General features: G+C 35.8%; 7 protein-coding genes across 7 annotated transcripts; 6 read left to right on the plus strand and 1 right to left on the minus strand.

Annotated features, from left to right (window-relative positions):
• Positions 1-824: 824 nt before the first annotated feature.
• On the plus strand, positions 825-1,808 carry LOC311284792 (olfactory receptor 1M1-like; the record flags this gene model as incomplete). Its single annotated transcript, XM_084400006.1, has 1 exon — positions 825-1,808. The coding sequence occupies one exon, from the start codon at positions 825-827 to the stop codon at positions 1,806-1,808; it is 984 nt and encodes a 327-aa protein (XP_084256132.1).
• A 4,169-nt stretch (positions 1,809-5,977) lies between these two features.
• LOC311284793 (olfactory receptor 1M1-like) lies at positions 5,978-8,751 on the plus strand (the record flags this gene model as incomplete). The annotated part of the gene is made up of 2 exons (XM_084400007.1): positions 5,978-6,035; positions 7,730-8,751. 2 exons carry the CDS (start codon positions 5,978-5,980, stop codon positions 8,749-8,751), a joined length of 1,080 nt encoding a protein of 359 aa, XP_084256133.1.
• A 3,353-nt stretch (positions 8,752-12,104) lies between these two features.
• On the plus strand, positions 12,105-13,022 carry LOC311284794 (olfactory receptor 13C2-like; the record flags this gene model as incomplete). The annotated part of the gene is made up of 1 exon (XM_084400008.1): positions 12,105-13,022. One exon carries the CDS (start codon positions 12,105-12,107, stop codon positions 13,020-13,022), a length of 918 nt encoding a protein of 305 aa, XP_084256134.1.
• Positions 13,023-13,733: 711 nt separating this feature from the next.
• On the plus strand, positions 13,734-14,957 carry LOC311284795 (olfactory receptor 1M1-like; the record flags this gene model as incomplete). Its single annotated transcript, XM_084400009.1, has 2 exons — positions 13,734-13,739; positions 13,923-14,957. 2 exons carry the CDS (start codon positions 13,734-13,736, stop codon positions 14,955-14,957), a joined length of 1,041 nt encoding a protein of 346 aa, XP_084256135.1.
• Positions 14,958-16,877: 1,920 nt separating this feature from the next.
• LOC311284796 (olfactory receptor 1M1-like) lies at positions 16,878-17,795 on the plus strand (the record flags this gene model as incomplete). The annotated part of the gene is made up of 1 exon (XM_084400010.1): positions 16,878-17,795. One exon carries the CDS (start codon positions 16,878-16,880, stop codon positions 17,793-17,795), a length of 918 nt encoding a protein of 305 aa, XP_084256136.1.
• Positions 17,796-18,075: 280 nt separating this feature from the next.
• or42a9 (odorant receptor, family 42, subfamily A, member 9) lies at positions 18,076-19,167 on the plus strand (the record flags this gene model as incomplete). Its single annotated transcript, XM_084400011.1, has 2 exons — positions 18,076-18,085; positions 18,167-19,167. The coding sequence occupies 2 exons, from the start codon at positions 18,076-18,078 to the stop codon at positions 19,165-19,167; spliced, it is 1,011 nt and encodes a 336-aa protein (XP_084256137.1).
• Positions 19,168-24,705: 5,538 nt separating this feature from the next.
• LOC311285451 (olfactory receptor 10A2-like) lies at positions 24,706-25,674 on the minus strand (the record flags this gene model as incomplete). The annotated part of the gene is made up of 1 exon (XM_084401104.1): positions 24,706-25,674. The coding sequence occupies one exon, from the start codon at positions 25,672-25,674 to the stop codon at positions 24,706-24,708; it is 969 nt and encodes a 322-aa protein (XP_084257230.1).
• Between the last annotated feature and the right edge of the window lie 1,220 nt (positions 25,675-26,894).

Below are 26,894 nucleotides of genomic sequence, written 5' to 3' on the forward strand. Positions count from 1 at the left end.
TACCTGAAGCTTAAATTGTAACTGCAGCATCTTTAATCTTGTGCCAGTTTGATTGTCTAAATATAAACAATTGTTCCTCTATTAATCTGTATTGTAATGTTTAGCACTGTGCTGTATTTATTCATAAGAACTGTTTAAGACGGCTGGTCTAAAGACAACCCTAGTGAAAAATAAATATACTAAAATGTATTTGAAATACTTGCATTGTATGCCAAGTATACTACATTTATGCATTTATGTAATTAATATAAATACCTTGCAATTGTGCTTTTGGTATACTAAATTAATGTACATAAAGTCTGCTAAATTGGAACAAGAAATGTTGTACTTAATGTACTTTAGTTATCCAGAAATTGTGCTGAGGTCCAACTAATGATATACTTAAGTATATTTGATTGTGCTAAAGTGGAACTATTGCAAGTATACTTTAGGTACACTTTAAATATCTGCATTTAAAGACTGATATTATACAGAGATCATTCTATCCTTACTAATAGTGATATTAAAAACTATGCATTGTGCAATAAAGAAGTGCTCCAAATAAAGTTTAATTCTAATATTTATATCAGTAAGTCTCAAGCGATATGCCAGTAAATTTGTTAATGGATTTGTAGTATAATTAGTATGAAATAAGTGTATTTTAAATACATTTTGGTATATGTTTTTTTCACAAGGGAAGGGTTATTCCATAAATCGTGGGGCCGAGCAATACTGTAAAATACACTGAAATCATTATTTTGATGTTTTGTTGATGAGTGCATATCTAAAAACAGTTCTTTATCACAGGTAACACAGCATTCCAGACAACAGGCAACTTGACCTCCATGCAGTCAAACTCCTCTGCAAATGTGACCTTTGTTCGTCCTGCAACATTTTTCCTCAACGGCTTTTCTAATGTCCCACATGCAAAATACTACTATGTGTTCTTGTGTTTTGTATATGCTGTTACTGTTTTAGGGAATTTATTTATCATGTGTATCATTTATTTGGCCCGCAGACTTCACACAGCCAAATACATTGCTGTTTTCCATCTGGCCCTTTCTGATCTGTGTGGAAGCTCGGCTTTGATTCCAAAACTTATTGACACATTTTTATTCGAGCACCAGGAGATTTCATATGAAGCGTGTTTGGCATATATGTTTTTTGTCTTTCATTTCATGAGTCTGCAGTCTTTGACACTACTTGTCTTGGCTTATGACAGACTGGTTGCTATTTGTTTTCCTCTACGGTATCATGCTATTGTAACTGAAACAGCCATGTTTCTGATCATAGGGGTTATGTGGATTTTTGCTGTGACTTTGATTGCTTTAATGGTGAGTTTGATAACAAGACTCTCTATTTGCAGTTCAATTGCAGTCAATAGTTATTTTTGTGATCATGGCCCTATCAATAGACTAGCTTGTAATGATAATGTCATAAATATTATCATGGCAAATATTTGCTTTGGTCTTCTGGTATGTATGCCATTGATATTAATAATCATCTCATATTTCTGCATTGCTCTGGCTTTGCTTAAGATTGCTCATGGTGCGGAACGGATTAAAGCCATGAAAACCTGCACCTCACATTTCATGTTAGTGGCAATCTTTTATGTCCCACTTATAGGTACTAATATTGCAGCTTTAACAACATTTATCCATCCAAACGCCCGGATAATAAACAATTCCTTAACTCAGATAATACCACCTATGCTGAATCCCATCATATACACTCTAAAGACAGAGGAGGTCATGCAATCCATAAAACAACTGTACAAACGAAACAAGGTGAACACTACTAGAGAAAGAAAGGTTAAATGCAAAGAGTGATAAATACAGGTTGCTCTTAGTTGATTTTGTTCATTTGCATGAATGAATATGTACTTGTGTGTTGACCATGAATATCTGATATATCGGATATATTGTAAGCTAAGAGCATTCAACAAATATATAATTTACCAGAAGTGACTGAACTGTGTGTAAAAAATAATCTCAGTCTTCTCATATGTGATAAAAATAATTACTCAAAATATTTATGAGGTCAGAATTTAGAATTTGTGTTATAAGCAGGCCAAAAAATGAAATAAAGAAATAAATGCACTTCATTTTGTTTTGTTGAAAATTATTTAAATGTTTGTTTGTCGTGCAACAAAGTGTTCTATGCCATGCGTGTAGATTTGATTATGGGTATATAAGGATAGTTCACCCAAAAAGAAAAAAATTATTTGCTCATCCTCATGTTGTACCAAAGCCATTTGACTTTCTTTTTTTATTCCTGCAACACAAAAGGTCTTATTAGCCATAACAACAGCCCCACAATTAATTTTCAATTAATGGAAAAAAGGTGAATGAAAGTGAATGGGGTTCAACCGAAGAAAGACAGTCATAATTTTCAAATGATATGAAGTTGAGTAAATGATGACAGAATTTTCACTTCACTTGTTTACATGTTGTCATCAGATGCTTCATATAAATTAATGTTTGCAAATTCTTTTTCATGAAGGCCAATAATTAAATGTAGTCCTATGGAAAACGGCTCAGACAGCAGTATAGTATGTGAAGTAAAATATAAAGGAATTCTCACAGGAGATATTAAAAAGGACAGAGAAAATGAATGAAGCGTTGTCGGTTAATAAAAAAAATAAGAATAAATACTGCTCTGATTCTAATCTGCTCTGATTCATAAACAACTGCTGTCCATGGATGATAGATTGAGCTTAATTGTGATTTACTTTGGGAAATTATATGTTTCGCCAATCGAATGATGTGGCAACAGCATTATACATATTTTTTGAATGCATATTTTGTTAATGGTCTGAATGGTGTGATTACAGCCATCAAATTAGTCATCATTTACTCATTTGTCATTTCGAACTGTAAGAATTGATAAATTAGGAGATTCCAGACAGTCTGTTTTGGGGGTGACCAGGCCCTGAGAGGACAAAAGGACCTCTCTGGAGATTAGCATTTGAACTGGCTCTCATGCACCATCGAGACGAAAGTCTCACCTCCGAGTCATCTAATCTACATCTCTTTCCCTCTCCCCTCACCCCCTCTCTCTCATGCTCAGATGATCACCTGAAGATCACCCAAGAAAATGTATAGTTTAATGTGAATGATTATCACAGAGTATTTTCATGTTTGGTATCATTTAAAATGTCACAGTGCGACTGGTACAAATGTCCTATTTCCACAAGTAAAACACAAGGTAATAAGGTTTTTGAAGGTTTATGGATAACTAGCATACAAGGAGGGGTTGGTCTCTCAAGCAAATGGTCACACACCCCCAAGAGGTGCTACAGTGTACCTCTGAATGCAAATTTCTCACATCCTTCCAGGTGAAAGGTTTGTCTATTTAAGGAGGTGCAGCAGGGAGATCGGGGCCTTTTCACTTCAGATCGGTCCGTTAGGCTGGGAGATATAGATCTCTCAGCCTAACGTATTTCTTAATGTTGGGTTTGCATCTTCTCTCTATTCCAGAGCATTTGATGTTTTGTTTCGATTATCTTTGAATTAATTATGAAATTGGCATGATACATTTACCTGACATAATAAATTGTTACATTTGATTATTCTAACTGACTTTGATATTATTTTCATTGAAGAGTTAAACGGAATAGTCAAACATTCACTCACTTTTAGTGAGGCAAAGATATTATTAAAACCTTTCATTTATGGAGTCAGATGAATTAACGAGTAAATACATATGATTAATATATTGCATTTAACCAACCAATACTTCGCATGAGTGAGGACAGAGCACGTGAGACCTTCCCTGTGTTATTGGAAAACCTCCATTGGACCAATTTCACGGGCCTTACAGAACCAATAATAACTACAGAAGCTTTGTTACTAGGCCTGTCACGGTTTTCAGGTTCACTGATTCATTTCTCTCTCTCCCTCTCTCTCTCTGTGCTTGTGAATGCTGATTGAGTCGTATCACCTGGTCCTCATTAGCACAACTCTACTGAACCTGTGTCTTTTCTGTTCTGTGTTGTCAGAAGTTTGGTGTTTCTCGTGTGTTGTGTTCCAGCTCGCAGTTGTTCCTCAGTCCTGTTCCAGTGTGGATGATTGCTACTCTTACAAGTTCGGATCGTGTTTTTGGACTGTCTGTTTGCGGCTCTGATTGTTGCCTGGATCCCCTCGACTCTCCTTACCAGTGTTTAACTGGCTTTGCCTGCTGTTCCCATTTGTGTTTGGCTAATAAATTCACCTAACTGCATTGGCAATTGCATCTGTCTCATTCATCCCTGACAAGGCCTGTCAAGATCCAAAAAAGACAGAAAAGAACTATAAAAGTATTATTAAAAAAAGCAAATATCCTTTTATATGCTAGTTATACATCAGTGTTTACATTTATAGCTCAAGATATGGGCCAAGAAATAATGGAAATGCATTCAGGAGAAACAAGGACACATTATCATTACTGTCAGTGCTGTGCTTTGATTGGCTAGATGACAGCTCTAGAGGTGTGGCATTGCTGGAAACTGACAGAGTCAGTGATAGGCTGAAGAGACCGGCATATAACTGAACAAATCAAACAAACGTAAACAGGCTGTGCCCCGAACTGGGCAGGGGCCCATGGACTGCAGCCCAGTCAAACTGTTAAAGTTTATAGAGGTTGTAAAACCTCTCACTGCTTTTCGCCATGTTTACACACAAAACAAAACCATCACTTCTGGTGTTGTGACAAATTGTGACATATTTTCAGAGTGAAACGGAATACTGAATGAGAAAACGGTGGCTTGTTCAAACTGGCATCATCAGAGAAGGAAGCTCATTCCGGAGGGGAAGTATATTTTCAGATTTTGATTAAAGATTACAAAGACAAAAAAAGTGCACTAAGTTGCACAGATGAACTGTTTACCACAAGACTAATAATGTGCGCTAACAAAGTAAATAGGGTCAATTTTGATTTCATGCTGACTTATTCACTTGCATCATATGGACTCACAGAAATAGATTTTTTATTTGTGTTCATTTTCTTTTCACTGCGCCCAAATAAGAATTAATGCAACTACAAAATGAGATGCAAACTCAATTTGTTTGCAATCACATCATTATCTACATAGCGCAGCTGATTAGTTGCTGTTGCATCAGCAGCCAATGAGATTGCTGCTCAACATTCAAATACTTGGCATTGTTTGCTGTTAGCAGTCTGCAGTACGCTTTCAGAAACCCTCCACTTTCCCCAGCTCCACCTGCATAGATCTTCTACGGGGGTTATTTTGTGTTATATGTGCAGCAGCAGCATGTCTGTGAATGTATTGGCAATAGCAAGTCTCTGTGCTTGCTCTGCAGCAGCAGTGCAGCGTAGCAGATCTATTCCGCCAAGACCAAATACATTAACATTTCCATATCCATTACCATGCTAATCTCTCAGAGAGTTATGACAGAAATATGTGATGTTTGGAGGTTAATGCAATGTTACCTGTTTGCCGCTGGAGGGCACTTGAGGCTGAATGTTAATGCATTGTTACTAGACCTGTCAAGATCCAAAAAAGACAGAAAATACCTATAAAATGATCATTAAAAAAGTCCAAGTGTCTCCAGGAGTTCCAATTCCAAGACTTCTGAAACCACACAATATCTGCATATTCATTGGTTGTTCAGCAAATATCCTCTTATAGGCTAGTTATACATAATTGTTTACATTTATAGCTCAAAATATGGGCCAAGAAATAATGGCACTACATCCAGGAGAAACAAGGATACATTAACTATCCTAATCATTACTGTCTGTGCTGTGATTTGATTGGCTAGATGACAGCTCTAGAGGTGTGGCATTGCTGGAAACTGTCAGAGTCAGTGATAGGCTGAAGAGACTGACGCTGCTTTATTCATATATAATAAATCAGGGAAAGTCTGCAGCCTGAGCAAACCTCACTAAGGCCTAACTGTGAAAATATCATATTCATTATTTATTCATTTATTATTATTATTATATAAATTGTAAAATTGCTTTTCTGCCCAGACAGGATGAAAAAAAGCATTTGAACATGATTCAAGAGGTCACTGGAAACAGAAATATTTCCTTCCTGTCTGCTGGATTCTCTGGTATACCTCACATGAGATATTATTGTATATTCCTGTTTATTGCCTATTTCTTTTCTAGGAAACTCCTGCCTCATGTTTGTTATCATTACGGAGAGAAATCTTCACACTCCTAAATATATCGCTGTCTTTAATTTATCACTGACTGACATTTGTGAAAATACAGCTGTTATCCCTCAGCTTCTGGATGCAGTTTTGTTTGGGAATCAGTTGATCCCGTATGGATTGTGCATGTCCAATATGTTATTTGTTTCAGTGCAGTCACTAACTCTCACTGTTCTGTCTTTTGACAGTTTAGTAGCTATTTGTTTACCACTGAGGTATCATATGATTGTGAGCCATAGATCAATGCTTGTTATAATTGGTGCTTTATGGACATTGGCACTGATGCAAACAATAACGGCAGCAGTTTTCATGACTAGACTTTCTTTCTGCAGAACTAGCGTCATAATCCTTCGTGTCTGTGAGCACAGGTCTGTTTTCCCAAGCTGTGTCATCATAAGTGTTTTGTTTCAGGTGATCATCATGTTTCCAGTATTTTGTATGATCTTTTCATATACATGCATAGCTGCTGTGACATTGTTCAGAATCACAACCCCACAAAGAGCCACAAAGACATGTACTGCTCATTTAATATTAGTGGCTGTATTTTATGTGCCCATCTGCCTAAAATATGTCTTTAAGGTCCTTGTAAGCATCAACACTACAATAATTATTCTTTCTCTGTCCTCTGCACTTCCTCCAATGCTTAATATAATCTACACATTTATAACAAAGGAGTTTATGGAATCTGTGAAAAGGCATATCAAAAATAGAATCATGTTTTCATCTAGAATACCAACTGTGTTCCAGTTATAGTAGGCCTATGGAATTCATCTCATCTGTACATTTGTAATACTTATCATTAAAGTACACAGTATATAGTAGACTATATTACATAATGTTATGGAATTACTAAATGTGAAACAGTGTTTGTTTTGTGTTACCTGAAGCTTAAATTGTAACTGCAGCATCTTTAATCTTGTGCCAGTTTGATTGTCTAAATATAAACAATTGTTCCTCTATTAATCTGTATTGTAATGTTTAGCACTGTGCTGTATTTATTCATAAAAACTGTTTAAGACGGCTGGTCTAAAGACAACCCTAGTGAAAAATAAATATACTAAAATGTATTTGAAATACTTGCATTGTATGCCAAGTATACTACATTTATGTATTTATGTAATTAATATAAATACCTTGCAATTGTGCTTTTGGTATACTAAATTAATGTACATAAAGTCTGCTAAATTGGAACAAGAAATGTTGTACTTAATGTACTTTAGTTATCCAGAAATTGTGCTGAGGTCCAACAAATGATATACTTAAGTATATTTGATTGTGCTAAAGTGGAACTATTGCAAGTATACTTTAGGTACACTTTAAATATCTGCATTTAAAGACTGATATTATACAGAGATCATTCTAATATTTATATCAGTAAGTCTCAAGCGATATGCCAGTAAATTTGTTAATGGATTTGTAGTATAATTAGTATGAAATAAGTGTATTTTAAATACATTTTGGTATATGTTTTTTTCACAAGGGAAGGGTTATTCCATAAATCGTGGGGCCGAGCAATACTGTAAAATACACTGAAATCATTATTTTGATGTTTTGTTGATGAGTGCATATCTAAAAACAGTTCTTTATCACAGGTAACACAGCATTCCAGACAACAGGCAACTTGACCTCCATTCAGTCAAACTCCTCTGCAAATGTGACCTTTGTTCGTCCTGCAACATTTTTCCTCAACGGCTTTTCTAATGTCCCACATGCAAAATACTACTATGTGTTCTTGTGTTTTGTATATGCTGTTACTGTTTTAGGGAATTTATTTATCATGTGTATCATTTATTTGGCCCGCAGACTTCACACGGCCAAATACATTGCTGTTTTCCATCTGGCCCTTTCTGATCTGTGTGGAAGCTCGGCTTTGATTCCAAAACTTATTGACACATTTTTATTCGAGCACCAGGAGATTTCATATGAAGCGTGTTTGGCATATATGTTTTTTGTCTTTCATTTCATGAGTCTGCAGTCTTTAACACTACTTGTCTTGGCTTATGACAGACTGGTTGCTATTTGTTTTCCTCTACGGTATCATGCTATTGTAACTGAAACAGCCATGTTTCTGATCATAGGGGTTATGTGGATTTTTGCTGTGACTTTGATTGCTTTAATGGTGAGTTTGATAACAAGACTCTCTATTTGTAGTTCAATTGCAGTCAATAGTTATTTTTGTGATCATGGCCCTATCAATAGACTAGCTTGTAATGATAATGTCATAAATATTATCATGGCAAATATTTGCTTTGGTCTTCTGGTATGTATGCCATTGATATTAATAATCATCTCATATTTCTGCATTGCTCTGGCTTTGCTTAAGATTGCTCATGGTGCGGAACGGATTAAAGCCATGAAAACCTGCACCTCACATTTCATGTTAGTGGCAATCTTTTATGTCCCACTTATAGGTACTAATATTGCAGCTTTAACAACATTTATCCATCCAAACGCCCGGATAATAAACAATTCCTTAACTCAGATAATACCACCTATGCTGAATCCCATCATATACACTCTAAAGACAGAGGAGGTCATGCAATCCATAAAACAACTGTACAAACGGAACAAGGTGAACACTACTAGAGAAAGAAAGGTTAAATGCAAAGAGTGATAAATACAGGTTGCTCTTAGTTGATTTTGTTCATTTGCATGAATGAATATGTACTTGTGTGTTGACCATGAATATCTGATATATCGGATATATTGTAAGCTAAGAGCATTCAACAAATATATAATTTACCAGAAGTGACTGAACTGTGTGTAAAAAATAATCTCAGTCTTCTCATATGTGATAAAAATAATTACTCAAAATATTTATGAGGTCAGAATTTCGAATTTGTGTTATAAGCAGGCCAAAAAATGAAATAAAGAAATAAATGCACTTCATTTTGTTTTGTTGAAAATTATTTAAATGTTTGTTTGTCGTGCAACAAAGTGTTCTATGCCATGCGTGTAGATTTGATTATGGGTATATAAGGATAGTTCACCCAAAAAGAAAACAATTATTTGCTCATCCTCATGTTGTACCAAAGCCATTTGACTTTCTTTTTTTATTCCTGCAACACAAAAGGTCTTATTAGCCATAACAACAGCCCCACAATTAATTTTCAATTAATGGAAAAAAGGTGAATGAAAGTGAATGGGGTTCAACGGAAGAAAGACAGTCATAATTTTCAAATGATATGAATTTGAGTAAATGATGTCAGAATTTTCACTTCACTTGTTTACATGTTGTCATCAGATGCTTCATATAAATTAATGTTTGCAAATTCTTTTTCATGAAGGCCAATAATTAAATGTAGTCCTATGGAAAACGGCTCAGACAGCAGTATAGTATGTGAAGTAAAATATAAAGGAATTCTCACAGGAGATATTAAAAAGGACAGAGAAAATGAATGAAGCGTTGTCGGTTAATAAAAAAATAAAATAAAAATACTGCTCTGATCCTAATCTGCTCTGATTCATAAACAACTGCTGTCCATGGATGATAGATTGAGCTTAATTGTGATTTACTTTGGGAAATTATATGTTTCGCCAATCGAATGATGTGGCAACAGCATTACACATATTTTTTGAATGCATATTTTGTTAATGGCTGTATGGAGAAAAACTCTGAATGGTGTGATTACAGCCATCAAATCAGTCATAATTTACTCATTTGTCATTTCGAACCAATAATAACTACAGAAGCTTTGTTACTAGGCCTGTCACGGTTTTCAGGTTCACTGATTCATTTCTCTCTCTCCCTCTCTCTCTCTGTGCTTGTGAATGCTGATTGAGTCGTATCACCTGGTCCTCATTAGCACAACTCTACTGAACCTGTGTCTTTTCTGTTCTGTGCGTTGTGTTCCAGCTCGCAGTTGTTCCTCAGTCCTGTTACAGTGTGGATGATTGCTACTCTTACAAGTTCGGATCGTGTTTTTGGACTGTCTGTTTGCGGCTCTGATTGTTGCCTGGATCCCCTCGACTCTCCTTACCAGTGTTTAACTGGCTTTGCCTGCTGTTCCCATTTGTGTTTGGCTAATAAATTCACCGAACTGCATTGGCAATTGAATCTGTCTCATTCATCCCTGACAAGGCCTGTCAAGATCCAAAAAAGACAGAAAAGAACTATAAAAGTATTATTAAAGAAAGCAAATATCCTTTTATATGCAAGTTATACATCAGTGTTTACATTTATAGCTCAAGATATGGGCCAATAAATAATGGCAATACATCCAGGAGAAACAAGGACACATTAGGCTTGTTTGAGATGAGCAAAATCTGCGCAGAATCGATCACCGGTGATCACCGCGAGATGCATGCCGGTTAGAAATGTGTCCGAGTGCGGTCCGCCTTGCTCTGATGTCATGCTGACGAACGTCAAAAATCTCTCGCGAGCGCAAGGCGCACCTGTCGGATTCTGCAGTCGAGCGCAGCTGCTCTCCACCGACTGCGCTGATCAAAAGGTGTGTTCGACATCGGCTGCGGCTGGATGTAACCGATCGGCGAGAGTAGCCGCGTGCAGGCGGGGAGGAGCTGCAAACGGAGACGTGAAGTCGGACACTTTCTGGTTCCCGTAGTGACCGCTCACGTGGTGTTTGCATACTTTACCACAGCTGAAGTGAAATAAATGCAATTTTTGCCAAATAATGTTTCAGAGACATTTTCATTCAATACTTTATGTAGGCCTACAGCTTCATGCAACGTCTGTTTGAACAAGAATAAAGTTCAACATAAGTTACTATCAATGAAGTGGAGTCTACGTTTTTTAATCAGTTTTAATTTAATAAACATGACACAATATAACATCGCAACTACATGAAAAGAGTGTTTACTGTTATAAAAAAAATGATTTGTGAGCGTTAGAGGAACTAAAGGTGTTCGGATAAACACGAAACACACGTGATCGTTGTCATGCAGTGAATCCGGCCAATCGTGGAACAGCTGTGTCGTCATCAGCCCTCGTGCAGCCGCTCTTGAGAAGCTGCGCTGGCTGAGTTCTCCGGCTACTCTCGAATCGCTCTCGCGGTACTTTGATGGCATACGTCACAGTCACGTGGTGTCGGCGCTGTATCAAGTCGGACAAAATTTCTAACCGGCATGCACTGCTTTAAGTCAGCCGCCGATCGGTCTGCGCAGAGCTGCATGAAGTCGAACAAGCCTAAAAGCTTGATGGGAAACGACTTGCTGACGACACAGTTTAATGCTCATTGGTTTAAACAACTGTGATGTATTGTTGTCTTTTAAAATGTTTGATTTTAAAACTCTAATATCATGTTTTATGTGTATAGCCTATGTTATGTGTGAATATTCCCAAACTATCTGACAGTGCGATCTCTATGGGTTATGCAATTTAATTTTTTATAAAAAAAAAAAAAAAAAAAAAAAAAAAAAACATATGTCTGTATTAAAGAAAGAAATTTTGATAAACATGTATTTGGAATGGAATTAAATAACAAGTACTTTGGGTGTCTTGTTCATTTTATTTATTTTCATAGAAGCAACAGAACTTAAATTCCATCCAGTTTATTGGCAACACTGTGCACGAGCGTGAATCCCGCGATATCCATCTTTGATCTCACAGGTGTCAGATCCACTGCGAGAAGAGAGAACTGTCCGGCTTGCCTGCGCTTTTTTCACTCCTCTCACTGCAGCCGCCTACTCTCGACTACATTTCAGGCGAGGCAAGGCGCATCTCAAACAAGCCTAGTATCATTACTGTCAGTGCTGTGATTTGATTGGCTAGATGACAGCTCTAGAGGTGTGGCATTGCTGGAAACTGTCAGAGTCAGTGATAGGCTGAAGAGACTGACGCTGCTTTATTCATATATAATAAATCAGGGAAAGTCTGCAGCCTGAGCAAACCTCACTAAGGCCTAACTGTGAAAATATCATATTCATTATTTATTCATTTATTATTATTATTATATAAATTGTAAAATAGCTTTTCTGCCCAGACAGGATGAAAAAAAGCATTTGAACATGATTCAAGAGGTCACTGGAAACAGAAATATTTCCTTCTTGTCTGCTGGATTCTCTGGTATACCTCACATGAGATATAATTGTATATTCCTGTTTATTGCCTACTTTATTTCTTTTCTAGGAAACTCCTGCCTCATGTTTGTTATCATTACGGAGAGAAATCTTCACACTCCTAAATATATCGCTGTCTTTAATTTATCACTGACTGACATTTGTGAAAATACCGCTGTTATCCCTCAGCTTCTGGATGCAGTTTTGTTTGGGAATCAGTTGATCCCGTATGGATTGTGCATGTCCAATATGTTATTTGTTTCAGTGCAGTCACTAACTCTCACTGTTCTGTCTTTTGACAGTTTAGTAGCTATTTGTTTACCACTGAGGTATCATATGATTGTGAGCCATAGATCAATGCTTGTTATAATTGGTGCTTTATGGACATTGGCACTGATGCAAACAATAACGGCAGCAGTTTTCATGACTAGACTTTCTTTCTGCAGAACTAGCGTCACAATCCTTCATTTCTGTGATCACAGGTCTGTTTTCCCAAGCTGTGTCATCATAAGTGTTTTGTTTCAGGTGATCATCATGTTTCCAGTATTTTGTATGATCTTTTCATATACATGCATAGCTGCTGTGACATTGTTCAGAATCACAACCCCACAAAGAGCCACAAAGACATGTACTGCTCATTTAATATTAGTGGCTGTATTTTATGTGCCCATCTGCCTAAAATATGTCTTTAAGGTCCTTGTAAGCATCAACACTACAATAATTATTCTTTCTCTGTCCTCTGCACTTCCTCCAATGCTTAATATAATCTACACATTTATAACAAAGGAGTTTATGGAATCTGTGAAAAGGCATATCAAAAATAGAATCATGTTTTCATCTAGAATACCAACTGTGTTCCAGTTATAGTAGGCCTATGGAATTCATCTCATCTGTACATTTGTAATACTTATCATTAAAGTACACAGTATATAGTAGACTATATTACATAATGTTATGTAATTACTAAATGTGAAACAGTGTTTGTTTTGTGTTACTTGAAGCTTAAATTGTAACTGCAGCATCTTTAATCTTGTGCCAGTTTGATTGTCTAAATATAAACAATTGTTCCTCTATTAATCTGTATTGTAATGTTTAGCACTGTGCTGTATTTATTCATAAGAACTGTTTAAGACGGCTGGTCTATAAAGACAACCCTAGTGAAAAATAAATATACTAAAATGTATTTGAAATACTTGCATTTTATGCCAAGTATACTACATTTATGTATTTATGTAATTAATATAAATACCTTGCAATTGTGCTTTTGGTATACTAAATTAATGTACATAAAGTCTGCTAAATTGGAACAAGAAATGTTGTACTTAATGTACTTTAGTTATCCAGAAATTGTGCTGAGGTCCAACTAACGATATACTTAAGTATATTTGATTGTGCTAAAGTGGAACTATTGCAAGTATACTTTAGGTACACTTTAAATATCTGCATTTAAAGACTGATATTATACAGAGATCATTCTATCCTTACTAATAGTGATTTTAAAAACTATGCATTGTGCAATAAAGAAGTGCTCCAAATAAAGTTTAATTCTAATATTTATATCAGTAAGTCTCAAGCGATATGCCAGTAAATTTGTTAATGAATTTGTAGTATACTTAGTATGAAATAAGTGTATTTTAAGTACATTTTGGTATAGGTTTTTTTCACAAGGGAAGGGTTATTCCATGAATCGTGGGGCCGAGCAATACTGTCAAATACACTGAAATCATTATTTTGATGTTTTGTTGATGAGTGCATATCTAAAAACAGTTCTTTATCACAGGTAACACAGCATTCCAGACAACAGGCAACTTGACCTCCATTCAGTCAAACTCCTCTGCAAATGTGACCTTTGTTCGTCCTGCAACATTTTTCCTCAACGGCTTTTCTAATGTCCCACATGCAAAATACTACTATGTGTTCTTGTGTTTTGTATATGCTGTTACTGTTTTAGGGAATTCATTTATCATGTGTATCATTTATTTGGCCCGCAGACTTCACACGGCCAAATACATTGCTGTTTTCCATCTGGCCCTTTCTGATCTGTGTGGAAGCTCGGCTTTGATTCCAAAACTCATTGACACATTTTTATTCGAGCACCAGGAGATTTCATATGAAGCGTGTTTGGCATATATGTTTTTTGTATATCATTTCATGAATCTGCAGTCTTTGACACTACTTGTCTTGGCTTATGACAGACTGGTTGCTATTTGTTTTCCTCTACGGTATCATGCTATTGTAACTAAAACAGCCATGTTTCTGATCATAGGGGTTATGTGGACTTTTTCTGTGACTTTTATTGCTTTAATGGTGAGTTTGATAACAAGACTCTCTATTTGTAGTTCAATTGCAGTCAATAGTTATTTTTGTGATCATGGCCCTATCTATAGACTAGCTTGTAATGATAATGTCATAAATATTATCATGGCAAATATTTGCTTTGGTCTTCTGGTATGTATGCCATTGATATTAATAATCATCTCATATTTCCGCATTGCTCTGGCTTTGCTTAAGATTGCTCATGGTGCGGAACGGATTAAAGCCATGAAAACCTGCACCTCACATTTCATGTTAGTGGCAATCTTTTATGTCCCACTTATAGGTACTAATATTGCAGCTTTAACAACATTTATCCATCCAAACGCCCGGATAATAAACAATTCCTTAACTCAGATAATACCACCTATGCTGAATCCCATCATATACACTCTAAAGACAGAGGAGGTCATGCAATCCATAAAACAACTGTACAAACGGAACAAGGTGAACACTACTAGAGAAAGAAAGGTTAAATGCAAAGAGTGATAAATACAGGTTGCTCTTAGTTGATTTTGTTCATTTGCATGAATGAATATGTACTTGTGTGTTGACCATGAATATCTGATATATCGGAGATATTGTAAGCTAAGAGCATTCAACAAATATATAATTTACCAGAAGTGACTGAACTGTGTGTAAAAAATAATCTCAGTCTTCTCATATGTGATAAAAATAATTACTCAAAATATTTATGTGGTCAGAATTTAGAATTTGTGTTATAAGCAGGCCAAAAAATGAAATAAAGAAATAAATGCACTTCATTTCGTTTTGTTGAAAATTATTTAAATGTTTGTTTGTCGTGCAACAAAGTGTTCTATGCCATGCGTGTAGATTTGATTATGGGTATATAAGGATAGTTCACCCAAAAAGAAAAAAATTATTTGCTCATCCTCATGTTGTACCAAAGCCATTTGACTTTCTTTTTTTATTCCTGCAACACAAAAGGTCTTATTAGCCATAACAACAGCCCCACAATTAATTTTCAATTAATGGAAAAAAGGTGAATGAAAGTGAATGGGGTTCAACCGAAGAAAGACAGTCATAATTTTCAAATGATATGAAGTTGAGTAAATGATGTCAGAATTTTCACTTCACTTGTTTACATGTTGTCATCAGATGCTTCATATAAATTAATGTTTGCAAATTCTTTTTCATGAAGGCCAATAATTAAATGTAGTCCTATGGAAAACGGCTCAGACAGCAGTATAGTATGTGAAGTAAAATATAAAGGAATTCTCACAGGAGATATTAAAAAGGACAGAGAAAATGAATGAAGCGTTGTCGGTTAATAAAAAAATAAAATAAAAATACTGCTCTGATTCTAATCTGCTCTGATTCATAAACAACTGCTGTCCATGGATGATAGATTGAGCTTAATTGTGATTTACTTTGGGAAATTATATGTTTCGCCAATCGAATGATGTGGCAACAGCATTATTCATATTTTTTTGAATGCATATTTTGTTAATGGTCTGAATGGTGTGATTACAGCCATCAAATTAGTCATCATTTACTCATTTGTCATTTCGAACCAATAATAACTACAGAAGCTTTGTTACTAGGCCTGTCACGGTTTTCAGGTTCACTGATTCATTTCTCTCTCTCTCTCTCTCTCTCTCTGTGCTTGTGAGTGCTGATTGAGTCGTATCACCTGGTCCTCAATAGCACAACTCTACTGAACCTGTGTCTTTTCTGTTCTGTGTTGTCAGAAGTTTGGTGTTTCTCGTGCGTTGTGTTCCAGCTCGCAGTTGTTCCTCAGTCCTGTTCCAGTGTGGATGATTGCTACTCTTACAAGTTCGGATCGTGTTTTTGGACTGTCTGTTTGCGGCTGTGATTGTTGCCTGGATCCCCTCGACTCTCCTTACCAGTGTTTAACTGGCTTTGCCTGCTGTTCCCATTTGTGTTTGGCTAATAAATTCACCTAACTGCATTGGCAATTGAATCTGTCTCATTCATCCCTGACAAGGCCTGTCAAGATCCAAAAAAGACAGAAAAGAACTATAAAAGTATTATTAAAGAAAGCAAATATCCTTTTATATGCTAGTTATACATCAGTGTTTACATTTATAGCTCAAGATATGGGCCAATAAATAATGGCAATACATCCAGGAGAAACAAGGACACATTATCATTACTGTCTGTGCTGTGATTTGATTGGCTAGATGACAGCTCTAGAGGTGTGGCATTGCTGGAAACTGTCAGAGTCAGTGATAGGCTGAAGAGACTGACGCTGCTTTATTCAGTATATATAATAAATCAGGGAAAGTCTCCAGCCTGAGCAAACCTCACTAAGGCCTAACTGTGAGTATATCATATTCATTATTTATTCATTTTTATTATTATTATTATTATATAAATTGTAAAATTGCTTTTCTGCCCAGACTGGATGAAAAAAAGCATTTGAACATGATTCAAGAGGTCACTGGAAACAGGAATATTTCCTTCCTGTCTGCTGGATTCTCTGGTATACCTCACATGAGATATTATTATATATTCCTGTTTATTGCCTACTTTATTTCTTTTCTAGGAAACTCATGCCTCATGTTTGTTATCATTACGGAGAGAAATCTTCACACTCCTAAATATATCGCTGTCTTTAATTTATCACTGACTGACATTTGTGAAAATACCGCTGTTATCCCTCAGCTTCTGGATGCAGTTTTGTTTGGGAATCAGTTGATCCCGTATGGATTGTGCATGTCCAATATGTTATTTGTTTCAGTGCAGTCACTAACTCTCACTGTTCTGTCTTTTGACAGTTTAGTAGCTATTTGTTTACCACTGAGGTATCATATGATTGTGAGCCATAGATCAATGCTTGTTATAATTGGTGCTTTATGGACATTGGCACTGATGCAAACAATAACGGCAGCAGTTTTCATGACTAGACTTTCTTTCTGCAGAACTAGCGTCATAATCCTTCATTTCTGTGATCACAGGTCTGTTTTCCCAAGCTGTGTCATCATAAGTGTTTTGTTTCAGGTGATCATGTTTCCAGTATTTTGTATGATCTTTTCATATACATGCATAGCTGCTGTGACATTGTTCAGAATCACAACCCCACAAAGAGCCACAAAGACATGTACTGCTCATTTAATATTAGTGGCTGTATTTTATGTGCCCATCTGCCTAAAATATGTACTTCAGGTCCTTGTAAGCATCAACACTACAATAATTATTCTTTCTCTGACCTCTGCACTTCCTCCAATGCTTAACCCTATAAACTACACATTTATAACAAAGGAGTTTATGGCATCTGTGAAAAAGCTTATCAAAAAAATGATCATGTTTTCATCTAGAATACCAACTGTGTTCCAGTTATAGTAGGCCTATGGAATCCCTCTCATCTGTACATTTATTTTAATGTAATTATCACATTGTATTACAGAATGTTATAGAATTACTGAAGGTGAAACAGTGTTTGTTTTGTGTTACTTGAAGCATAAATTGTAAGTGCAGCATATTTAATCTTGTGCCAGTCTGATTTTCTAAATATAAAAGTTCTTCCCGTATTCGTTTGTATTGTACTTTTTAGACACACTGTACTGTATTTATTCATTAAAACTGTTTAGGAAGGCTGGTCTGTAAAGACAAGGGTTATTCCATGAATCGTGGTGCCAAGCAATACTGACAAATACACTGAAATCATTACTTTAATATTCTGTTAATGATCTAAAAACAGTTCTTTATCACAGGTAACACAGCATTCCAGACAACAGGCAACTCCTCTGCAAATGAGACTTTTGTTCGTCCTGCAGCATTTTTCATCAATGGTTTTTCTAATATGCCACATGCAAAATACTACTATGTGTTCTTGTGTTTTGTATATGTTGTGACTGTTTTAGGGAATTCATTTATCATGTCTATCATTTATTTGGCCCGCAGACTTCACACAGCCAAATACATTGCTGTTTTCCATCTGGCCCTTTCTGATCTGTGTGGAAGCTCGGCTTTGATTCCAAAACTCATAGACATGTTTTTATTTGAGCGCCAGGAGATTTCATATGAAGAGTGCTTGATGAATATGTTTTTTGTCTTTCATTTCATGAATCTGCAGTCTTTGACTCTACTTGCCTTGGCTTATGACAGACTGGTTGCTATTTGTTTTCCTCTAAAGTACCATGCAGTTGTTACCAAAACATCCATGTCATTCATCATAGGCGGTATGTGGATTTTTTCTGTGACTTTTTTTTCTGTACTTGTGGGTTTAGTCAACAGACTATCTTTTTGTAGAACTAATGTGGTTAATAGTTATTTCTGTGATCACGGTCCTGTCATCAGCCTTTCCTGTAATAATAATTTCATAAATTATCTCTTGGCATATATTTGTGTTGGTCTTCTGATTTGCATGCCAGTGATACTGGTAACCCTCACATATTGTTGCATTGCTGCAGCGTTGCTTAAGATTGCTCATGGTGCTGATCGCATCAAAGCCATGAAAACCTGCACCTCACATCTCATGTTAGTGGCAATTTTTTATCTTCCAATTTTAAGTGTAAATGTTAAATCCATTTCAACATCTATTGATCAAAACTCCCGGATAATTAACAATTCCTTGACACAAATAATACCACCTATGCTGAATCCCATCATATACACTCTAAAGACAGAGGAGGTCATGCAATCCATAAAAGAATTGTACAAACGACGCAAGGTGAACACTATTTCAGAAAGAAATGTGAAACAGAGAAAATAAATACAGGTCCTTGTCGCATTATTATTATTATTATTATTATTATTATTATTATTAATGATTGTATGACAGAAACCTGATACTATTTCTTACATTTAAATATTGGACAAACTATATTATGTAACTAAAATCATTTATCAAATCATTATTTAACAAATTATCAGGATTGGCTGGTTTGGTGTTTAGATATTATAAAATAATTGTACAAATTTCTCATGTGTGATTAGAATTTAACGTCACAATGCTCAAATAAAAATATTTGATCAGAATTTGTGTGGCTCCTTTGTTGTAATTTACAGTGACATCACCAAGGAAATTTCACTCCAAAATCTGAAGTTGGATTTGTAATTTAGGCCGCTGCATCACAGACATTTGTAAGCAAAAACACTAAAGAAATGAAAGAATAAGACATAATATATTAAAGGGTAAATAATAACTTTATTTTCTTTGAAGGAGCTTCTCAATGTGCTTTACAAGGTAAAAATAATAATTTGTTACATTTATACATTTATATAGCGCTTTTTCTGAGACCTCAAAGCGCTTTACATATGGAAGGGGGGAATCTCCTCAACCACCACCAATGTGCAGCATCCACTTGGATGATGCGACGGCAGCCATATTGCGCCAGAACGCCCACCACACACCAGCTTACTGGTGGAGAGGAGACAGTGATGAAGCCAATCAGTATATGAGGATGATTAGGAGGCCATGATGGACAGAGGCCAAGGGGCAGATTTGGCCAGGATGCCGGGGTTACACCCCTACTCTTTTTCGAAGGACATCCTGGGATTTTTAATGACCACAGACCTTTTAAGGACCTCGGTTTTACGTCTCAAATACAAGGAAGTCACCAAATAAACCAACAATAGTACATTGGTGTGTTAAAACAACAAGAAATCAACAATGTTAGCACAATCAACAGTAAGCTAATCAAAAAAAAATTAAAATAAATAATGTTTCCAAAATTCCAAGACACTATGCTTCCCATATTTCAACTGGAAGTTGGTTCCACAACCTGGGAGCAGATAAAAAGCTCTGTCACCCATGCCATGGAACATAACTGTGTTTGATGGACATCCAACGGACCATGCTGAGAAGAGCGAAGACTTTATTTAGGAATATATGGTGTTAAAAGCTGAGGTAAATAGGCCTACCAGACTCAGTCCATGAAGTGCTTTGTATGTGAGCATAATAACTTTAAAACCAACTCAGATTTGACTGGTACCCAATGCAATGATTTCAAAATGGGAATAATATGATCTCTTGTATTGGTCCAAGTTAAAATTCTAGCTTCAGAATTTTTAACATACTGTAGCTTATTTAGAGTATGCTTTCGAAATCCCAGTAAGAAGCACATTACATTAATCAAGATGAGAAGAAACAAATCCTATTAATTGAACTTTTCTGCAACTAAGGGATAGCATTAGACACAATTTTGAAATAACTCAAAAAAAAGAAAAGAAAAAAAGAAGTCTTTACCACATTTTGTACATGAGGGTCAAATGTCAATGAAGAATCAAAGATCACTCAGATTCCTTAAATTCTTTTAAAACTCAAGCACTGAACCATCAATGATAAGAGGTGTTTGGCCAATTATGGAGCTGATGAGGAGAACCAATAAGTTTGAGTTTTATCACCGTTTAAAGGTGCATTAAGCAACTTTTCATGTTAAAAATACCCGTTTTTCTAACCCATACATGCTTAAACAATTGCCTGATGGGCTGAATGAGCCCTTCTATGATCACTGCGATTGCCTCTATAATCCTGTACAGTAAAATAAATAAGAGGGATTCGGGATGGAATCGACTGGGCGTGACGTCATGCGCGTTCACGCTCACCTGGTTATGTCTGGCAGGTTTGTGTATTCGCCGCCATTATCCGCATCAGCGAAGACAACTCGAGCGACTTTTGCAAAAGTAGAAGATGGATTCAAAGAGACCTGCTTCTAGTTCATCCCAAACCCCAACGCAAACTCCATGTAACCGCGTGCACAACTCTGGTTGCAGTTTCGCGTGTCGCCAGAAGGGGGCATAGTTCTGCAAAAACTCAGAGACTTGCGCAATGCACCTTTAAACAAAGAAAATTGTTAGCCAAAATGATTGTTAACAATGAATCTGTGTGTCGTCGTATTGGCATAAAGGTGATACTTAATACCTAGAGTTTATAAAAATTGGCCAAGTAAAGACTAAAAAGTAAGGGTCCTAAAATTGAGCCCTGAGGGATGCCAGTAGAAACTGGTCCAATATCAGACCTGTATTACCTTAAAAAGCAACAAACTGTCTGCATCTAGTCAAATATGATCTAAACCAGATCTATGTTACACTACTAGAGCATTACAGTATGATAGTGTTACAATCTCACAGTGAAATGGATCGTTTCCAACTTTACAAATGTCAAATTAAATAACAGATGTTACAGATCACAAAGTAGATGAAAGTAGTTGAAGTAGTAGAAGGTTTACTTCATCCAAAAATGTATATTGTGTCCCATTTTACTCACCATAATGTTAAAACATTTCTTTGATTGTACATTAAATTCAGGATTCTGTGCATAAGTGAAATAAATTAAACACAGAAGAAAGACCTCATAGATTCTGTGTGGCAAAACTCTTAAACGTTTAATAATAAATTACAACAGAAATTACTTTACAATGAATTCAATTGAATTTTATTGCACACTTTACCTGAATGACTATAAGCCTTATGTACTATATCCACCTAAATACCCCTTAAAATTGTGCCATCTAGTGGTCATCAGACTAAACTTAAATTACTGACATTCCTTACAGTCAGTTATAAACAATACCATGAACCCCATGCATAAACAATTTTCAAATGTTCAGTCAAACTATTAGATGCAGAAGTGGTTCTGTTAATGTAATAGTCACACTCACGTTTTATGCTTTGCTAGGCCTGACATTAAAAGAAATCAGTCACAGTCAATTAAAAATGAGGGGCAGATAGGTACCTCTTCATATCTAAACAGCCAGAGTAAGAGTACTCACACACAGTCCAGTGGCCTATGTAACAATTAATTGTAATTGCTAATTTTATTAATTGTGATTTGTTTATTTACACACATCAGTGACTTCTGGTATACTTTTTGATCTCCGTAACTTAAAAAAAATAAACATGCTTGTATTATAATTTAAGGACGTACTTCTAGAAAAGAGTAAAGCAGACGTATGCTCTAGTAAAGCTCAGACACAACATTGTGGAAGCTTGTTTCCGCCACTTTGCAAATTTTCTCTCACAATTCGGACTTTTCTCTCTCACAATTGCGAGTTTATTCTTTTTTCTTACAATTCCAAGTTTAGGTATAAACTTGTGAGTTATAAACTTGGAATTGTGGGGGGAAAAGTCAGAATTGTGAGGGATAAACTCACAATTAGGCTACCTTTTTTCCCCAATTCCAACTAGCAGCACATACTGTAATACCAGACAAATCTACTACTAAACTTACTAATGTGCTGTGCTGTTGTATTCCCTCCAAAATTATGTCACTTCATGCAGGATGATGTCATTAGGAAACTTTTTGTTGTTGTTGTTAAAGGGAAACCACAAAAGATAAACAATACAGAAAGATGCAAAAAACTAAAAAAAACTAAAGACCAATTCAATTTAAACATATTTTGAAAGGGGAAAAATGAAACACCAATGTTTCTTTAATACAATTGTCCAGTTTTTAAATTAAATATAGCACCTGAGCACGTTGCAAAATGGCTACACCTGCTCAAACCAAAGTAGCCTATATATATATATATAAAAAAAATGTGGAGTTTAATATTTAACCAGCACAAGAAGACATATCCAAAAGTCTGAGACTACAGTGTAAAAGCATCTTTCTGGTCATTGTGTAAAAAATATGTTATGTAGGCCTATAGCATACATTAACATGTAACTGTTACTGGAAAAGTACACCTTTCATGAAGTATGACACTACGCATTTTGTTAAGAAAACTAGATGGATATGTTTTATTCTGTAACAGTCACAGAGGCCGTTGCATCAGGCAGATTGTGTAGCTGATGTCCTTTGCTTCAGGAGCTGCTCTTTTCGAGTGTTCTGGTAGGTGGTCATGCACTCCTTAAACTTCTGAAGGGGATGGGGAAGGAGCCGAAGCCATACTGTCAGAAAAACGATAATTTAAAGATGTGTGTGTTATTATATTGATCGAAGAAAATGTATGTAAACAAACCGGTCGTATATCAGTAACTTATTCGTTTTTCTTTCACGCTCGCGTCAAAAAAAAAAAAAAAAACCTCTTAAAGGTGTAATATTTAAATAAACTTGCCTTTGCAGTTTGTGATGATATCAAGAGTTTACTTCAAAAAGGTTTCATAACTTGTCTAGCCGGGCACCTTTCATATCACGAACAGGAAATGTGTTACATTTGTAAAAGTCCGAGTCTATTCATCGACGTAGGTAAAATGACAGTACATGTAATTACAATCGTTATCCACTAGATGTCAATGTTATATCAGAAAATAGCAATGGACTGAATTGTTCACGAAATCAAGTCAAAATAGTTTTTCTACACGTTTCATGTATATTATTTATTGTTGTCTAAAAGGGATAGTTCACCCAAAAATGAAAATTCTGTCAACATTTACTCACCCTCAAGTTGTTCCAAACCTGTATGAATTTCTTCTGGTGAACATAAAAGACGAATATGGGTAAACAAGCAGTTAATGGACCCCATTGATTTCCATAGTAGGCTATGGGAATTATTTTGTCAATATCACTTCAATAAGAAATTCATACATGTTTCAAACAACTTGAGGGTGAGTAAATGATGACAGAATTTCCATTTTTGGGTGAACTAAATCCCTTTGTGTTAGGTTAACTTTCTGAACAAATGCTGGTCATTGAGCCAACGGTTTTGACCTTGTTGAAGTAGTTAAACATGGCACCAGCTTTGCACTTTGAAGACCAAGCAGCTTTTGATTTTAATCAGAGACATAGGATACAGGGTAAAGAAAGTTTTAAACAGAGCAGTTAAAAGAAAGACTTTATGTAAAAAAAAAATATATATATATATATATATATATATAAAATAAAGCTTCAGAGGAATTGAATAACATGGACAATCAAAAGCCACAGTTTTAATCAGATCAACATTGCACTCACATTATTGGCAGCTTTTTCACAGGTGTAAACATTTTGTGAATATATAACATTGTTATCACACTTATATTCTTTCTGTCCATCCATTCTTAAATTATTTATGAACTTCAAGAATTTGCATTAGGATTTTTGAATGCAAAGCGAAAACAAAAACTGGCTGCGTACAGTATCAAGCACAATGAGAGAAAACATGGAGATGTGCTTTCTTTGACTTTTAAATGGTGCAAGTTGATCAAGCAAAATCATTTTTACAAGTTACATGCAGAGCAAATGTAGATTTGGGAGATTTAAATAAAAAACAATGCATTTTAAACTACAAAATAATACAAAGAAGCATCACAGAATGGCTCCAAAATAATATTAATAACATGGATAATAATAATTGAATCACAATTATGTTCTACATTAACGTGCATTTTACAAAGGATGAACAGACAGTCTGCGGGTTAACAACGAATAAATCCTGCTTCGAATCTCTTTAGTTTTCAATGAGTAAATGATGGGATTCACACAGGGTGTGATGAGGGACGACAAAGACAAGCACACCGTTCTTACATTTGGGTTTATAATAGTTCCAGAAAATCCAATATTGAAGATAATTAAAATTGGAATGAAGAATAAGGTCACTAACACGAGGTGTTCAGTGCACGTGGCCAGCGCCTTATAACGGCTCTGATTATTTTTCATTCTAAATACAGCAATTAATATACCAATGTAGGTCAAGATAATAAAAGTCAAAGGTGCAACCACGAAGAGTATAGTTAAAGCAGTGGCAAAATTCCATTGGTGCGTCGTATCGCTGCAAGCGAGTCTTAAAACAGGAGCATAATCGCAAAAATAGCTGTTGACCTTAAGAGAGCCACAAAATGAGACGGTCGGGATGGATGAAGTGCCGTAGAGTACTGTAGTAAGACCAAAGAACCAAACTGCACCAATTATGTAAGCCATTCTAGTGTTTGTGTTTATAGACTCCTGTCTTAAAGGCAAGCAGATCGCAATGAATCTGTCATAAGAGAGAACACATATGGAAAACGACTCGAGGGATACAAAAGTATAGTAAGTGTACATTTGCACAAGGCACAGTTTGAATGGCACAAAATTGTCTAAAACAAGGTAAGTCTTTATCATGCCAGGCACAAGAGAAGTGCTGAGAACAAGATCAACCAAAGCCAGATTACCAACAGCCATGAACTTTGGGACATGCAGTCGGTGGTCATAGAAAATGATGATGATCAGAAAGACATTGCATTTAACTGTGATCACATAGAGCACAGTGAGGAACATGACATAGATGTTATTGTAAGGCAATGAACTCAAGGCAACAATGTAAAATCCTGCAGGCTGAATGAGGGAGTTGTTGGGGGCAGAATTGCTGGCATTCTGCATAGCCGTCCTTTCCTTTAACTTGACTGTAGCGTTCTTTGCTTTCAGAGGACGAGAAACCAGGCAGATTCCTGTGAGAAACAGTCATAAACAGCCTGTGCTTTACAATTCACCTCTAACATCTATGTTATTTGATGACAGAAGCCTTTATCAAATTCAGCAACAAGAATGAAAATATAAACATAACATGTTACAAGGATTGTCTTATTCATATACATACATGCAACAATGTTGTGATGGTTTGTAGTGAAGACCGCACTAATGTCTTCCCTGCAGTTTTTGCCGTAGCTTCACAGTTCTGGATCACTGTGAATCCTGAATGTTAACTTGGTAATCTTTTATGGGCAATATATTGTCAATTTGTCCTCCAGAGGTGTAATTAAACAGGAGAGATTCTCAGGTATCCAAATAGCCTTGAGAGAAAAGACATTCATTAGTGGTGTTTGCTTCACTAATGTGAGATTATGGTATAACTAATTGGCTTAAGTGTCACTAATTAGTCTGTTTTTGTGTTGTTGTTTTTTTGCAACAATAATGCACATTTCTCATGTGGGATAATGCAAAGATGGCATTGTGAAAATTATAACAAAACTTTACATTTAAAGGGAAGAGCTGTAAAAAAAAAATCTTTCTAAAGTAACTTTTTGATTTCATTTATACAATGAAATTAATAAACACATAAATAAACCTGTTCAATAAGTAAAAAAAAAAAAAAATCTTTCTGTTCATTAAAGAAACCTGAGAAAAACTATATCATGGTTTCAACAAAAATACTGAGCACCAAATCAGCATATTAGAGTGATTTCTGAAGGATCACGTGACACTATAGACTAAATAAATCTTTGCCATCACAGGAATAAATTACATTTTAAAATACATTAAAATAGAAAACAGTTCTGTCATGAAAACTCTCAGAGAGTTTGGCATGGTAATAGGTATGACAATGTTAATATGTTGAGAAAGCACGATATGCTGCTGCTGAAGCATACATGAACCACTCCCATAGCTGATATACAGGTGGAGCTGGGGAAGGTGGAGGGTTTCTGAAAGCGTGCTGCAAACTGCTACAGCACACAATAAGCAAGAATTAAAATGTTGAACAGCAAGCTCATTGACTACCAATACAGTGGGAACCAATCAGCTGTGCCCTATAGAGCATTCACGAGTTCACACTTACAAATAATTCGGATACAATAAACGGTATGCATATTTGGCGTGCTGTC

Source organism: Rutilus rutilus, assembly GCF_951802725.1.
Source record: "Rutilus rutilus genome assembly, chromosome: 25".
Lineage (NCBI taxonomy): Eukaryota > Metazoa > Chordata > Actinopteri > Cypriniformes > Leuciscidae > Rutilus > Rutilus rutilus.